The sequence below is a fragment of the Sitodiplosis mosellana genome, unplaced genomic scaffold (assembly GCF_009176505.1).
Source record: "Sitodiplosis mosellana isolate CC-2019 unplaced genomic scaffold, AAFC_SMos_1.0 Smas_scaffold_6197, whole genome shotgun sequence".
Lineage (NCBI taxonomy): Eukaryota > Metazoa > Arthropoda > Insecta > Diptera > Cecidomyiidae > Sitodiplosis > Sitodiplosis mosellana.
The window spans coordinates 3,727,648-3,745,398 of NW_022601438.1; the positions used below are offsets into that span (position 1 = coordinate 3,727,648).

General features: G+C 37.4%; 1 protein-coding gene across 3 annotated transcripts in view; it reads left to right on the plus strand.

Moving 5' to 3' along the window:
* LOC129577307 (uncharacterized) overlaps window positions 1-17,751 on the plus strand; it is a 41,267-nt gene that overhangs the window by 4,959 nt on the left and 18,557 nt on the right. For 2 of the 3 annotated variants that reach the window (XM_055464095.1, XM_055464096.1), the window contains 2 exons: window positions 600-1,142; window positions 3,797-3,994. In XM_055464095.1, the coding sequence (XP_055320070.1) occupies window positions 943-1,142; window positions 3,797-3,994 (398 nt within the window). In that variant the 5' untranslated portion in view covers window positions 600-942. Of the gene's footprint in view, window positions 1-599; window positions 1,143-3,796; window positions 3,995-5,485; window positions 6,529-17,751 lie in introns of those variants that run through there. The other variant, XM_055464097.1, reaches the window with a different exon arrangement.

Genomic DNA, 17,751 nt, shown 5'->3' on the forward strand with positions numbered 1-17,751 from the left:
CGTGCGCGCCTCTTCTCTCTCTCTCTCTTCCTCTTTCTCTCGCACGATCGGCGCACGTTTTCTGATAAAGCAAGTTCACCTACATTTATTGTGTTTGGTGAGTTTGTTTTTAAAATGGTGTTAACCAGTCCAGAATCGATCTGTGAGTTTACTTTCGGGACCGAGCATCGGAAACGTTCTTTCATTTTCTGTGTCTCGTTCTGTTTCTTGTTTACACGAACAATCGAACAACTGCAGCCGTACGTTCTAACCAGGCACCACACATTCTTGCAACGTGGTTGCCTGGTTTGGCGACATCGTTACGTTTTTATTCAATTTAATTGAGTACAGAAAAAATGGTTCTAGCGTTTGAAATGAATTACGTCCTTTGTTTTGACCAATATTGTGTGTCGAATTGGCGAACGCGTTTTGAAAGTGTTTTAAACTTTCATTCCATATATTTTTGTGCTGTGTCTATTTCTAAAATTAGCAGCTTACTCTGGTCGCTGAGATACAGATCATTAGAAATGCAACATTGGAAAAAAATTATACCATTCATTGATGAACAGATTTGTGTTAATCGTTTATTTATCGATTTCTTTTTTCCTTTCATTTTGCAGCGTAAGACTGATGCGACGTATTATGACGAGGAAGACAGTCGAAATGTGCAATAATCAAGAAATCCACTAAGAACAAGTCGGTTGCGGGAGAACGAATGAAAAACATGAAAAAACGCCGACTACTTGCAAACACCGAAACTTACTTCGGAAAATGCGAAACGAAACCACGTAACGAGTGAATTAGTTCAGAATATATCGCCTACGGCTGCATTTAAGTGCGAACAAAAAAAAAAAACAAACAAATCAATGATAACAACGGAACGCGAACAACAAAAATTGAGCAAAATTTTTTTGTACGTGAAGGAAAATAGAACGAATAAAAAGCATATAAATCAAAATCACAATGGGCAATTCCATGCCAACGACATATAATCCAAATGGTGCATTCAATGAATCTCGAACGTCAACACTCGGCGGTCGCAGCACAAAAAGCAAGAAAAGCGAATCAGCTGGACCTGAAAGTTCTCGCGTTCTTTTCCTTCTCTATCTGATTCATCGAACATGGAACATTATGGTGGATACCGTCGATTTGAAAAACAAAAGGCAAGTACGAAAATCTGGTTAAAAACAAATACGATTGGAACGAAATGTTTTTTTTTTTCATGAATCACGAGGAAGCGAGACACAGAGAGGAGAAAAACAAACAAATCATCTTATGAATGAAGTTTCAAAGACTTTCGAATAGCATTTTAACGATTCTCAATGGATTTTAGCGAGCGCATACTTTTTTTATGCTACCCAATTAAGGGCAATTTAATATGAAATTGCATTTTAGTAGAATGTAACACAATTTTTTTTTTGATTTTCATATCAACAGTTACATTTTTATAGATGTTTATCTATAATTTGCCAAAGAACTTGTAGCCATTTATTTACATTTTGAAGAAAACGCTAAAAAAAACTCACGAAAGCTTAATGATGGGAAACTGATGAAAGTGCACAAAGTGGCTTTTCGATTATGTGACAACATAAATGACTTCGATGCATGCACTGCAATCTCCTGTCTGTTGCAACGAATGTTTTTTTTTTTGTTTATATGTAATCGGCCAGTGATTTGAGTTTTTGTTCGGCACAATCGTTCGAATATTACAGCACCAGTCCATACCAATCAGTCCATCAATCATTGCTTCTGAATAGAAATGCAGCAACATTTTTGTTGAATCAATTATTGCTGATTGATTATGCGTAAGATAAACATGTATACTTGTTATAAAAACAAAAAACAAAGCATTCTATTTGTCATAAATTGGTTTTTCTTCTAACATAACCTTCGACGGCCGGATTTCAACCAAATACCAATCGTACCGCAAATGGAAAAAAAATGTCAACGGATTTGCATATTTGCATCGAATATTTTTCCCATCTCGATATCGATTGTGGCTGCATAGCAATCACATTCCAAATCGAAAAACATGCATAAAATAGGCAAACATGAACAGCATATAAATCATAATCAACACAGAATTCACACCGTACGCATTGTACTGACGAGCACTGAGCATGTGCTGCTGCTGTTGTTGTTGGTGTTTTAGTTTTTCGTTGATTTCAGCATATGGTTATGCTATTCGATTTTTAAGTGTAATTTTTCCGGTTTAATTAGCAATTATATTGAATGGGAGGCAGCTTATGCGTGAATCATTAAAATATATTATTACGATTCTCATGCTCATGCTCGCACGCGGCGGGGAGCTTCTTAGCATGTTATGCATTCGAATCGGCATTGAAACACACTTGAAGCCACACAGACACACACTCACCACCCGAAATGTGTATCTATGCAATTGTATAATGATCAAAATCATTCAAATTACAAGGTTTATTTGTGTGTTAGTGTGTTTATTTGTGGCATGTTTTTTTATGCAAACATTTTTTTTTGTATTAAAATGGACGAAAAATTACATACAAAAACAAAACGCACCCGCACACGCTTCGATAGCCACAAGCTGACCAAGATATTTGGACTGGATTATGATTATGCTGTTTCTTTTTTTCATTTCATTGCGATATGTTGCCAATGAAATGATTTTTTTTATTCATACAAGTTTACGACGAAACGTTGGCGATATTTTTTTTTCGACATTCGACACCATGCGAATCATCATCGGGTGCGAATTTTCTCTTGGAACCGAAGATTTGAAGTGTGAAAATGCTCTATCACTTCCATGGCGATTACACAAATCAACCGGCCGTAGCCGGACATTAAACAATCTTATCAGTTTTCATCTTCGCACCCGGGTTTTGTGAGAGAGCCATTTGGTGCGAACCAAAATTGATTTTGCGCACAAACAACATTAATTTTGTAATTTTTGTGTTTGGTCGCACAAAAATGTTGTTATTTTTTTTTCTTTAATGAATTCAAAGAATCGATTCAGTGCACCACTTTATTATAATAATAAAATCGGTGTAACAGTGTATGCGCGCGCGCGGCTTCTTTTCTTTCTTTCTTTCTTCACTTGATATTATGAATTTTCATGCGGAAAAGAGTGATTAGTGCTCTCTATCTATCGCGCACAAATCTCGCCATAATCGCGCGCGCGCACTCACACTGTGTGTATCATACAAATCTTGTGCATCAGACCAACCCCATACACGTGATTATGAATATATCGATAAATCTTTTATTATCTACAATTATTCAATGCACAACTTTTCGTTCGGCACACATTTCTGTTTCTCTTCTATGTATTTTTATTTGCGTTGCATTCATCTATGTACCGCGCGCACACTTGCGCTGTTCTTCTTTCTTCTTCTTCATTTTTATCTCTCGTAATGAAACACCACACTACGCAGAATCAATTACTTCGATTGAACCATTTCAAATTACATACACTCAGTAATTAATTTGAATTGTGCGCGCTCAGTAATTAAACGAGAGAAAAGCACGTGTTGAGTTGTATATGAAGAAAAATAAATAAATTCGGAAGCTGATTTCCAAACCATGATTCAAATTGCAATCATTTACAGTCAATTTCACATTGGCAATAAATCCATTCTGATGTTCATGATGATGATGGATCTCGACGGCTGCGCGCTCGATCTGATTGCATTCGATTTTATTTTATTGATGAATACTTTCCAATTGCATCATTGATTTGTTTTTTTCTCTGCATCTTCATTTGAGTCCAGTTATGATTGGAATAGACATTTTGATCAAATCATCAAATCCATAGGATCTAATAAAATTTTGGTTTCCATAGGTCAAGATCATCACGTAGTTCAGAAGATTCAGGTGCGCCGCGTAGTTTCTTCGAAGACGATGGATTCGGTATTGAAGGCGGTGCAAGTGTGTATGGATCACAGTATTCATTCTGCACATGTGTTCATTGCGACGGACAAAACAGCAAAACGAATCCGCTATTTGGACGTACTGACTTGAGACTTTCGTTTTGCGAGAGGTAAGAGCTTTGATCTTTTTCGTTCGTGAAACTTTCAAATCGGGCGCTTTAAAGCGCTTAAATGAATATCAACAGCTTTTTTTGTATGGAATAACGGAACTTTTATATGATCGCTGGCTTTTAGTAAGCTTAAATATTGGAATTGAGCATTTTTTTTTTGCCTGAGAGGTATGGCTACTGAGTATTTCAACTTAACCGTCAGAGTATTTTCCAACTTTTTGCACCGATAAGCTCATGAACAAATGAAGTGAAGCTTTTAATTTTGGGTTCGTCGCTTTGATTGAACGCTTTTGAATCAAACTGGTGTTAAATGAAGCTAATTTGCTTCAGCTTGAAACCTTCGTATAACTTGAAGCCGAAGCATATCGCGTAGCATGAAGAAAAGAAGAAAATTTCAAATTAAGCTCTTGTTATAATAAAATGCTTTTTTTTATTCGAAAAAAAAATCGATTAAAAGATGTATCTGGTAGACCTCATTATGATTGGACACTGTAGATAACAGTGTGCCGGCTGCAGTTTGATGTCAATTTACCGTTTGCCCAAGGCAAAGAACCGTTCAACGATATTTAGATGCTGAAAACACACACACAATATCAAAATATGCCCTATGTAATTATTTGAGCACTTATGATCTTCTCGAGCTCGAGTGTTGAGTGAAGATCGATGCATCCAAGTACATTTCAAACAATTTTCGTATATGGTCAAAGGCCACCAATACCGTTCAAATCAATTTCTTCATTTCTTCTCTTTTGTTTGTACACAATTGAAACGTTCAATAGGTTGCTCCGATGGCATAATGGCAATGGATATATTCGAATGAGAAGATGTCGACGAAAAGTTGCCAATTGAAATAAAAGAGCGTTTTATGTCAGGTATCAAATTTTCAAGAGTCTGGTAAAGTGGTGTGGATCAGCAGTGATCGGTACTTGTTTTGTATCCACAGTCGAAGCGAAAGAGAGACCGAGAGAGGGATAAAAAGAGAATTCACAGTGATCAATTGCATTGGCCGATGAGGCGACGAAGAACGTTAACATTGGTCGAACAACGGTGCTCACGATTTTTATTACAGTGATAAAAAGTGAGCACCGAAACATACAAGTGTTCCATCGGTTTGTGTGTTCGTCGTCGTCGTCGTCGTTGTCGCTGACGAAACAAACAAACAGACGAAAAATAAATGGAAATAAAAACATAATGTGCGATTAGTATGTGGCTCATCTGAGTGAGAGAGAGATTATATGCAAAGACATGCGTTCAGCTCGACAAACGGTGTGCATGCATGTGCGATTGTGAGAGAAGAAAAGAGGCGCGAATATGGAAGAGAGCAAGCGAAAAGCGTGCATCAACAGCATACACCGAGCACCGCGAAGCATACACACGCAGCAAATATAAATCCATTTAATGGTAGCCGCTGTTGCGGCTGTTCATTTTAAAATACACAACTCATAACTGTTGTCTGGTCTATGCCTTCATTCAGTACGTTTTGCGCGCTGATCCAATGAACACGTATACAAAACTCCGTCGGTGCACGGTTGTTTTCTACTCTTGAAGCTCGTCGTTACATTTTTCGTTCGTTTCTTCATGGTGTTTTATTTGGTTCTGAACCAACAGAACCTTTCGATCGATCGGTTCTTCGACTTGACTGGTGCAATTTTTGTTTTATTGTGCAAAGTGCATCGAGAACACATTTTGAACGCACGTTCAACGGCCGCGAAAAAAGAAGAATAGGTGTGATTGAATTTTATTCGTTTGCACACGAGAGAATTTGCATCGTGCGCATTGCTCTCCGCACTCGACTGGTAAAATATCGACAACAGAGTGGTGTATATCATTGCGCGCTCATCATTATTCTTACGTTGCAAATTATGTGCAGTACGTGATTATTGTGAAAATACGTGTGCGGGTTCTAGACTGGCTCTTTGATCAAATACCGACGACGATGATCGAACACAACACAGTACAATGAAATGTAAATCGTGAATCAAATGGGAATTTTTGTGAATTGAATCGAGAGAAAAAGAAAGAAAAACTATTGAAAAATAATTCGTTTGCGCTAACCGAATTCTAAGTATCAAAGAACGAAAGAAAAATGATTTGTTTGCAAACGGGAAAAAAAGCATGCAAATTGAGCTGAGAAACCTCCTCGTCGAAGTAGAAGAAGAATGAAAAAACACCATATATGATTGATTCTTATTAAACAAAACTGAATTGAATAAAAATTGAATTTCAATCGATCGAGTCGGACCTTTTCAGTGAACTTGAAAGTGTAAAGTTGATGAATTTAGAAGCGAATTGCGCAAAGAACGGAAGGAGGAGGATGAATACAAAAGAAAACAAAATGAATTGAAGAAAAAATTGATTCGTGATTGCAATTTGGAATTGAAAGAACTACTTGAATCGATATATCGTGGCAAAACTGATTTTAGATCGCCCTTCAACGCTAAACTGCCGTTTTTATTCTAAAACAATTTTTCGTGTTGCTCTTTTCATTTGTGTGTTTGTGTGAACTTTACGGTTATTTGGTAATCTTCATTAAGGTAAGTTTTGTGCACACGTTTTTTTTTCTCGACTCATTTTTATGAGCGCGCCCGCGTTGTTTGCATCACATTTTTGATTAGAATTGTTGATTTGCGGGTCTTTTCTCTTGCCATCATCGTACATTGGCCACGATATCAATCTCGTTCATTAGCATCACAATACAAGAGGCTTGTATGAAAATAAACGGTATCATCACATCGAATTTGTTATTTCTTTCTTCTGTCTGTTTGTTTTTTTTCATTTCTCCTGATATCGTAAAGAATTCTTTTCCGTAAAACAAACAACCAATCCAGAAAAGTGAGAAGAAAACGAACGGCAGTAGAAAAGAAGGTGCGCGCGCATACCAAATTTTTTGACTTGTGAATTTCTGTGATTTCGATCAAAATGTGTCTCGTTTTGTGAACCAAAGGCTTTTTGTTCGGCCATTTAAGCGGCATCGCATGTGTAACGCAAATGAGTTGTGCATGTACAACACCTCATTAATACAGCCCCAACGATGAAGATGTCATCACACGTTTAGCTCGACACTGTTTGTATTTAATAAAACCACTGTTTATGTCTCTTGTTTCTCCCGGCTTTGGAAGTGATTGTTGCTGAGTGATTTGCACACATGCCACATGAAAATTGAGTCAATTGAAATGACGTCGGCACGCAATCGCACAATAAATGTCATCATGCCACAGTTGGTGCTGGATGCAGGCATCGCGTGTAAATTGGTGCAAGGTTTTCGTGTTGATGTTTTCGTGTGCGCACAAACCGAAAATTTATCTCATTGAGACTGATGCTGTTGCTGTTGCTGCATCATTAACCCCTAAATATTGTTAACTTTCATGAACAACAATCGATCATCAGGTGCAATTCTTTTTGTTTCTATGGTTTTTTTTTATTCAATTTCTCTTCTTTCTTTCTCTCATTTCGATGATTTACAACAGCAGAATTGGTTCACTTGACTTTCGTGCACACTCACATGCCAATTTTCGCATGTGCGAATATTTGTTGTTGATTAACTTTTCATCGTGCTGATGCGATTAAACGTACATATGCGTCTGCTCATAAAATCACACACACACAGCGATGAACAGATTCGAATGAAGCATTAAGTTGATGTTGTTTTGATGATGATTTGTCATTGTTTCCGCATCACATATACAAATTTTCATTGTTCATTCGGGCGCTCAATGCGAATCATTTTTCTGCCTTACTTTAATCTATGGCTTAAGTTTATCGCGCGCGAAAAAAAAAAAACATAACCCAGACATAGAATGTTTCAAAGTCACATCAAGAAAGCAACATACAGAAATAGAAAATCAAAAAAAGAGAAATGAAAGAGGAGGGAAAAAAAACACCAAGATCTCGATTGTGCCAAAATAAAAGAGTAATAAAGAAAGAATCTCATCCAATTCTCTAATTTGTATTTACTAACAACTTCATTATGATAAGTTCCCGAAAGCTGTATTCGACCTGCGAGATGAATTGGCTTGGAGAACAAAACAAAAAGCCAATGAGGAAGAAGAAGAGACAGGAAAGAAAACGGTAGTGTGTGATAAATTAATTTGAAAATTGGGCAGTCAACAATAACAATAGTCGAAAAATGGCTTGGCGAAATGGCTTGGCTTGGCTTGGAACACAGTGGAAAAAAAGAACCGTCAAATATTTTATTAAATGTGGTTTTAAAAAGTGGAAAATGAAAAATGTGAAAGAAAACCACTAAACAAAACCACACACTCACCGTAGCATAGCACCGCACCGTACAATTGGCTTAATCATTTTTCTAAGTTCGATATATCGGTCGGTGTCTGTTGGCTGTGTGTACATTACAATGTGGCTGTGATTCTTTTCGATTCTTGTTTCGATGGTTGGCTCCCATGTGCCTATGTTTGTGCAAGCGCCTTTTTCTAAGCACACACCAAATATTCTCATTGTTACACACCGTGCATAGGTACAACAGGCACACATACAAAACGTGTGTATTTGTATTATGTGATCCGCACATATGTTTCGTTTTATATACACTGCCATCGACACACAATAACTCGAATAAGTTACGGTAAAATGTAGCGCGATTTTTTTTTCCTCTCTTCTTAATTCGATGCTGTGTGCTGTTTTTTTTTCCGTCGATACACATATTGCTGAAATTGAGTCTCGAGAGCACATTGCGTTGAATGGGTGATAGATAACCGTTTTTTTTTTTCGTTCGTTCGTTTGTTCGTTCATTCGTTCGGCTTTTTAATCTGAATCACACTACTACGCGCTCACGCGCGCATTCACTCACGTATGCGGAATTCAAGTTTTTTGCTCGTATTTGTATTGGGCCAAGATTTTGTAGCCGTTGCTCGAGTGTGTATGTGGAGTTTTTTTTTTGCTTTATTTTCATTTTTAAATACACCATTTCTCAACCAATCGATCACTCTCTGGAGCCGGTGTGTTTAGTTTTTTTTTTATTCAGCTACCGAGATGATATTGGTTGGTGTGTGTGTTTTTTTCGTTGATGTTGATGCCAAGTTAGCATTGCTAACCCGAAACCGTTATATAAAAAGAAAAACTCTGAAAATATCTTTTCTCATATCATATAATGTTTATGGATATTTTTATGGCATTTTAAATCGTTGGACATTGTAATAATACATACAAAAATACTGAGAAAAAGAAAACCAACAACAACAAAAATAACGAAGAAGAACATAGACCATAGTCAAAAAGCGTAGCAAATGCTCATATATCCATGGTGATTTTTTTCGTCGTTTGTTTGTCCGTTCGTTGTTGTTGTTTTATTTCTTTAGCCCATGATGTTCTTTCGTAAACGCAATAAACCAATCAACGGCGAAAGCATCCAACGCAACGCAAATATTTTCATGCAAAAGTTTAATCTTTATGATACACGGCGTCGCCAGCTGAAAAGATCTGAATCGTACGCAGAACGAAAAAAAAACACATACAACAATTCAGCAACAACAAATGCCAGACATAGCGATATCAATAACAATAGACCATGAAGAATGAATCGATCTCTATGAAGGTACTAGAAATGAAGAGAGAAAAATGAGCATACACATACTCGCCACGAAAGGCACGATTCAAGCGTGTTTCTTCGATTTCAATAAAATGAAAATAAATTTGCAAATGAAACACTCATGGAATGTGTGTGTGTGTGTGTGCCTTTTCGTTGCATTGCGGGATTAATATCGAATTAGTTACACATATAATTCAGATTCGGTGTGCTGTGTGTGTGTGTGACGAACGCGCAAAATTCATGCGCGCTTCGACACATAACAAAGGGCCGCTTCTTTTCAACTTCTATGTTTCCAGCAAAACTTGAGCTTTATTACCATGTGTATTTTAGAATTAGTTCAACAATCGTATTTTTCTCTCTGTCTTATTCTGTCTCGCTCGTTGCTCTCGTAGTCCCAATAGACTATCGAAGAAGAGCAACGGCAACAACGGATTTTACCGATTGAAATATACGACGAGTCGACGGTGGAATTTCTCTTCTTTTGCATGTTGTGCAAAACGCACACAGAAAATAAACACGATGATTTCGCGGTAAACAGAAGACGAGCAACGATGATCATGATGACGACGAAGCAACCAAGAAAGCAATAAATAAAAATAAAGCGCACACACACACAGAGTGCAAGAAATAATTTTTGTTTGCATAAAATTCGAGAATCATTGTGGCCATTTAATAGTAAATGGTGAGATGAAGTGAGCTTAAGTGCTTGCTCCAGTAAATTTACACGAAAAATTCAAATGAAACCGATTCGAAAATCCACTTGATTCGCAACATATCGCACATCATTCGTCGGAATATGGCAGCGAACGCGAGCAAGTGCTCACTTGCACACGCACTTCAACAACATACATGTATCGAAAAACATCAGCAGTGAGAAAATGAAAAGATGCAAACGAAACTGTGGCATCCATTACGAACATCCAACAGCCAATATGCCAAATATGAAATTCACTCGCGTTCCACCAAACTGCGCTGATTCGCGCACCATTCATATGCTAAATAGAATATTTAATTAGTGGTTTTTTTTCTCTTGCGCATGCATTTCAAACGGCAGCAGCGATGAAGACAGTTTTCAGAAAAAAACACACACAACATGTATCGAAACACAAAAACAAAACACAGAAAAAAAAAAACAACAGATAAATAAATGAAGAGAGTGAAGCGATTTTGAAGAGAAATGTTGCTGGTACAAGATAAGCAGTCAAGCTAAGCCGAGCAATGTGAGCAATTCGCGCTTCAAACTTGCGTTTCAACTAAAAATTAACATTATGGAAAGTGCAACGTTACACACAAAACTAACACTCGTTTTTTTTCATGAACTTTTCTCTGCACTTGTGATTTTTCACAATTGTTCGGAATGCTATTGTGTGTTTTTTGCTTCTTCTTCATCATTACTTCTTAAATATTTATTGATGATGCTACAGTAAAGCCACGGTTAAAGTTAACGACATTCAAAGAGACAATTGTTTCTTTCATTGTTCTATTGGTTTTTCGCCCGATGAATGCAATTCGCTTCAATTTCTCTTGATGCATTTTTCCTTGATCAGCACCATCCAGGCATTACTGTATCAATTGCTCTGTTTCAAACACTAATTGCAGCCATTTTCACGAATAACTTTCCGCTCTTGCATCGAATATCACCAAACAATGCATTTTCTTCGTCGGTTTCGGTGTGTTTTCTTCAACTTTTGTTATGTTTATTCGAGCTCGTTTTTCATTCGATCGATTTTTAGTGCGGGCGAGAAGCACTCAAGGGAAAATAACGCATCGGAAAAATGATCATGAAAACAGTAAGAAAAAAAAATGTAAAATAAAAACGCAATGTGTGTACATTTCACAAAAATTGTGAAATAAAAATGTTAATCAAGTGAAGTTGAACTTAACGAAACCGAACGTATTTCGGATGATGGGAGAGTGAAAAAATGATGATGAGGCCCTTTTCATCAGTTCGCACCATCTTCTGACATACGCAGTCTCAATTATATTATGAGTTTACGCTTGCTTTTCCATTGGCAGCGGCAGCAGCAGCAGCAGCATCGACGATCATCATTATTTACATACCATTTTCTTACCTTCACAATGAACATACCAAACGAACGAACGTACGAATGGAATACATCAGTTGAATGAAGCTGAATCGAAAACAAATGCACACTTGAAATTCCCATCGAGACATTTAGATTTCATTTGAATAGGCCGTTTTCCATTAGCCATTAACAGCGACTTGGCAGAGCGACCAACATACCATTTTTACTAATTTCGTCGCGTCGATCGCATTGATAGATTAGATGTTATCGTCATTTTGCGCTCGTTTTGATGCTCATTTTCTATCATGTTTCATTTTTCCTTCTTGGTTCGCTGTTGCTGTATTCCCTTTGGTGGCTTCGTTCGTGGGAGACATCAATTTAAACCACATTTAACGAATTAATTTTTGTTTTGTCTAAACACTTTGATTATGTGCTGTAGATAGAGTAGAGGTGAGGTGATGATTTTGTTCCAATTGATCATATACGTCTATAATTATCGATTTAAAGCATGCAATAGGCATATCGAAATCGCAACAAGCATCAAATTACATATATCGTTTTGTATGTCGATTTTCAATTTGATTGAAATCACGAACCAAAAAGGCGTGCGTGTGTGCGTTCATGTTTACGAGATATTGTGACGTCAGTGAATCACTTCTTTTGGAAATAAGCCAAATTTAAAAATCAAACATGAGCAGCCACTTAATCGATATCGATCAAATATCCATGCTATGCGATCGCTGACATCCATCTGAATGTTATGATCATTTTTGGTCAGTTTTATGCTTATTCGAACAACAAGTTCAATCAACTGAATTTCTAAATCGTATAAAATGTAACTAAACATAACCGCGAGTAGCAAAAGTGGTAGCAACAGCTAAATCCTAACATAACGCTCAACCAACGCGCTTCGAACACCATAAAATCGCAAAAATGTGTAATAAAACATAATTGTCGATTATATAAAGAGCGCCAATCTCGCGTGTAATTTTTCCATTGAAGGATAAAAAAACGCGACCAACCCATTTGAACGAGAGATCGAAACATAAAACCGTTCATGGCTTGAGAATCGATCAAATTGTATATTGCTGCAACAGAAAATCGTTTGTCCATGCGGCCATTGGGTGCCGCATTTTTGATCGGTGTTTAAATTGTTTTCTTTTCTCGTCTCTTTTCATATTTTCAATTGGGAATAATGAAATTTCTATTGACACGTGTTAACACATTTTTTAAATAGCTACAATTGCACATTATTGATCATTATATACGCTTCTTGCGGTAGAGTGAAGCTAGAGAGAGAGAGAGACGAAAAGTCGCAATCCCACACACAGACTCACACATTGCTCAGCTGATCGATGAAATAAGAGAAAGAAAGATCTGACTGGAATTGATCGAAATCGAAATAAGTGTTGGCCCAAGCTTTCGAATGGTGTGTTTTTTCTGCCATGTGTAATGATGGCTCAAATGATCACAGTAATATAATGATTACAGGGGGAAAAAAAGAAGCGCAGAAGCTGAACGAACAACACATACTCGTCGCCCATAGATACGTACAATGCCAAAATAAGCAACGAGACTCAGGCAAATAACACACCACGGTATAATTGAAATGAGATTAAAATGGGCCTCCGTGTGCACCATTTGAAAAAGAAAGAAAGAAAGATAGAGGGACAGATAGATAGAAACGAGAGAAATAAACACATCTAAAATACAGAGCGCTCTTGGCGATGGGCTAAGTGGCTGACACATTGCCATCAGCAAGTGAAAAGTGTAAGGTCGCCGATTTGGATAGATTTATTTTAATAATACCTTGTAAATACTTCATTTGACACGATTGTATTGTGAAAGGAAAATGGCAATAATTTTTTTCCTATGCGATAAAACCAATAATGAGTCACAAACAGTCGTGCGCCAACGATCAATTGGCAATTTTGTTTCTTGTTACTTTGCTTAGATACATTTATGTGTGATAATGTCAACAACTTTATACTCATACACTCTTTGTACTAGAACTCGTTAATTTTGATGTGTTTTTTGTTTCTTTCGCTTGCTCTTGACTTATTAACGGATTACGTCAAGCATCCAGACTAATAATTCCAGGTTGCCGTCCATCAAAATTGATAAATTAAAGCATTTTATGCTGACTTTGTGCTTGGTTTGTTCTCGCTTTCTCTCCCGCTCTCTCTCGCTCTCTCTCCCCGTTGAACTGAGCCACTGCAGTGGCTGAGCGAGTATTTTTCGCATTCGTTCGGTTTGTGTGATTGATCGAGCAAATATTTTATGTTCGAAAATTGCACTTCGTGTATCCGTCAATGTGTAAATAATCCATTATTTGTCTGCGCATGCGGTGCGAGCAGAGTACACAAATCGCTGGGCGATCGAGTTGTTGCCACCGTTGCTGCTGCTGCCGCCGATGAATATCATGCTCACCAATGGCGTTTTAAATAGTCATTACGATTGCACAAACCGTCGTCGTCGTCGTGCTATGGCAATGTCAAAGACTATGGTCGATTCTTTATCTTTATTACGATCGTCTTTACACCATAAAATCAGCACTCTCATTAGGCGCGTCTGTGTATATGTATTTCGTGGCCGCGTTCCCAACACAAGAGAGCAAGAAGAAAAAAATCAACAACTAGGAACTGCATATGTAAATACCGGATTCTAGTACACACAAATTCAATGGCTGTAAAGTTCAACCGTACAAACACTCGACGAACGAAAAAAAAAAACGACCAACCAAAACAACAACTGAATTGAATTGAATGCATTTTATGCTCGCACCATGAAAGTCGCTTAATCAAAGATGACCAATTATAAGAGGCCGTTTTTATTTATTCACCGTATATTTAAATGGAAAAAAAGACGTAGAGAACAAAATACGTATTTCAAATGGCCATCGAACCAGTTATGCAAATCGTATCCCATTCGTATCAGTCATATTTTAATTCAGTTAGGCATTTTCCAACAGCGGTCAATACACAGGATGAACAAAGGCGAAAAATACCGAAACCAAAGCGATATTCACATTTTCCTTGCCTCCATCATCGCCACCACCGCCGCCGACATTTCTCATCTGCCGTTGATCCAGATCAACTGTTGTTTAGAAAGGTTTTGATTGAGTCATTTTTTACACATCGAAAATCACTTGATAATTCGCATTAATAACAGACATTTCCAGAGCATGAATCGACGTGGAAGGCACATCAAGTTTGTTCAACCTGTCACCTCATGCAAAACACGCACAATTTTTTGTTGTATCTTTCGTGTGTGTGTGTTTTATGTGCGCAGTGGCTATAGAACAAGAGAAATAAGACCGCCAGACATACGCAAATATTGTGTTATTGTTCGTTGTTGTTTTTTGGTCGTTGTTTTAAGTGAACAGTGCAGACAAACGCATCGAGAATAAATTAAATAATTGGATGTTTTGCATTTTGTTGGAGATGCACATAAAACACAGATCTCCTTCCCTTGCAATCTCGAGGTAAACACACATCAAAGCGCGCGCGAGGCGTACGAAAACAAACGGCGACGTCGTCGTCGTCGTAGATGAAACAAAAACCATCGACCAACATTGGAATGGGTCTGCATTTTACAGTGCACCGTAAAAGAGATGTATGATTGAAGCTCATGTGCCATAAACATACAGAGAGTCAGTCTACTTTACCATTTCTGACTTTAACCCCATTCTATGCGCTCTCGTAATGTTTTTATTGTATGTTATTATATAATTTTTGCATTAAATTATAGCAAACACTAAATTAAACGATCCACATTTTCGTTTTAATAGACATCGAAGAGACTAGCACAAGCGCAAGAGTACATAGTTTACGGAGGTTGAGCATGCACGCGCACATACTCGCTCGTTTGCACCGAGTAAAATTTCGAGAATGAATTTTGATTGTGAAAAGGTCACGAAGCTCAATCGGCCGCCGTTGCCGCCGTGGAATTTCGAAGACCGAATTCGGAAACGAAATGGAAAGAGAGTCAGAATGTAATCATAATTATAAGCTTTAGAACGTCAAATTGGGCACTAACTCATTCAAATGGCTCGGCTATTTTGGACAGCACAAATCACATTAAATGTCAAATAACTATCCAATTGGTTGATGTTGTTGTTCTACGGCCGTTCTTATTTGAAAAGTCTTTGACTATCTTTTCGTGTGTGCGATTTTTATTTTCTCATGCCACAACTTTATCGGTGAATACCCATCGAGAGTAAAAGACGAGCAGAGAAAAAAAAAGAAGGCAGCCAAAATATTTCGACTTTCCAAAGATGGTAGATATGCGCGTAACTTGTTCGTTGTCGTGCTTCCAAATGCCATTAATAAAACAATCGTTGGATTCCATTTCCATTTTGACGAGAGAACGAGAGGTGCAGAGACAGAGAGAATCGTTCGAAATTGATTCACACAGCGAATTCTTCTTTTTTCTCGATTTGAATAGAGAATATCGCCACCAAAATTGTATATTTTAAATCAAAATGGCTATTAAATCATTGGTTTTCATTGTGAATTGAAAATAGTGAAATAAAGCCAAACACTTGTTACAATGTATTCTCAAATCCGCTACATTCCTGCCGCGTTTGTCTGTGGTGCAGCAGCTTATGATGACGCTCACCGAATGAACAGACACACACACACACATACGCAGAGAGAGAGAGGCACAAAAAAGAACATTAGAATACATTTATTTTACTAAATCATCGTATTTTTACCGCAATAGAACAGAACAATGTTGCTGCTTCATTCTTCGTTCGGTGTTTTTTTTTCTTTCCCCGTATACTGTGGGTATCATGGAATTTTCACACTGCAAGAATGTCTATTTCGCATGTTCGTTCTCTCTCTCTCTCTCTCGTTTTACCTCTCTTGCCAAGAACTCTTTGTTTTTGCGATGCTGCCATTATGGTTTGGTGCGCAAAATGTAGGAGCCAAGATTTAAGCATTTGTTACGAAATTATTCGGTACAAGATGCCAATGAATTATGTATACAAAGATAGACATATGTGCAAAAGACAAACGCTCACCATAAAGCCGTAGAAAAAGCGTGTTCACCAAGACATTTGTGTATACGATGATGATTGGAACACGGAACCGCATGGGAATTGCTAGTTCCTAGAATGAAAATAAAGACGACTCTTTTTCTTTCACCACAGAAAACCCATGAGTTGCGAGGAAAAACGGTTTTACGATTTGTTTTCTTTTTTGTTTCGTTTCATTTGAACTTCAAATTGCGGATGGTTTCTTTTTTAATTATTTAAATATCATCAGATGTGAATTGGCTGAGCGTTTGCACTCAATTCGATTGAGACTGCCATTAAGATCGATTTGGATGCTAATGAAACACACATTATTATCTAATGAAAAATACATTTTCTAATGGAAAATGTCCAGCACGATTCGAATGACATAGTTTTTTGTTCGTCGTCGTCGTTGCTGTTGTTTGTGTTTGTGTCTGTGTATTTTTAATTACAACTTGCTTATCTCCTAAGTATGATCGACCGTTACACGACGGTTTTTTTTCTAAAACGCTTATTATAATGATGCGCAGAAGATTCCATCGCTTAATCTTTGGTTGGAATTTGCATTGGCGACACACAACGCGACTACTTTCGCATGTAACAATGTTTTGTTTTGCATGACGCGCTTTTCAAAATCAAACTGTACCGTAATGAGTGTAGAAAACGTTTGAGATTTGCGTTTGAACCATAATTTCAGTAATTTCATCATACACACATTCGCAAACGACCGTTTGTGTGCATATATTCAATAATCGGTCGAGATGCACAACGACTAGCAACAGCCCCGATCGAATCGAATGCAAGACTGAGATGGAATGGTCATTAAAAACAGCAAAAACCACAAAACATGCAAATATATAAATCATGTTAAAGGAAATGACAGGTTCGAAGTAATAGTTAGAACAAAATAAATAACACGTCAGTGTGTGTTTATACTCGATGCGCCTTCTTTCGTTCAAGTAACACAACATCACAAGAGTGAGAACTTTGCATCAATATCCGCTTCGCACATATGCACAGTACAGGTGGGCGTTTTGCGATTACTTAATCACTTGCACAATCATTTTTCGGATGATTAAGATGGCACTTAATCACTTAATCGCTATTAATCATGATTAAGTGATTGTGCAATTGATTAATTAATCATCGATGATGATTAAGTTGT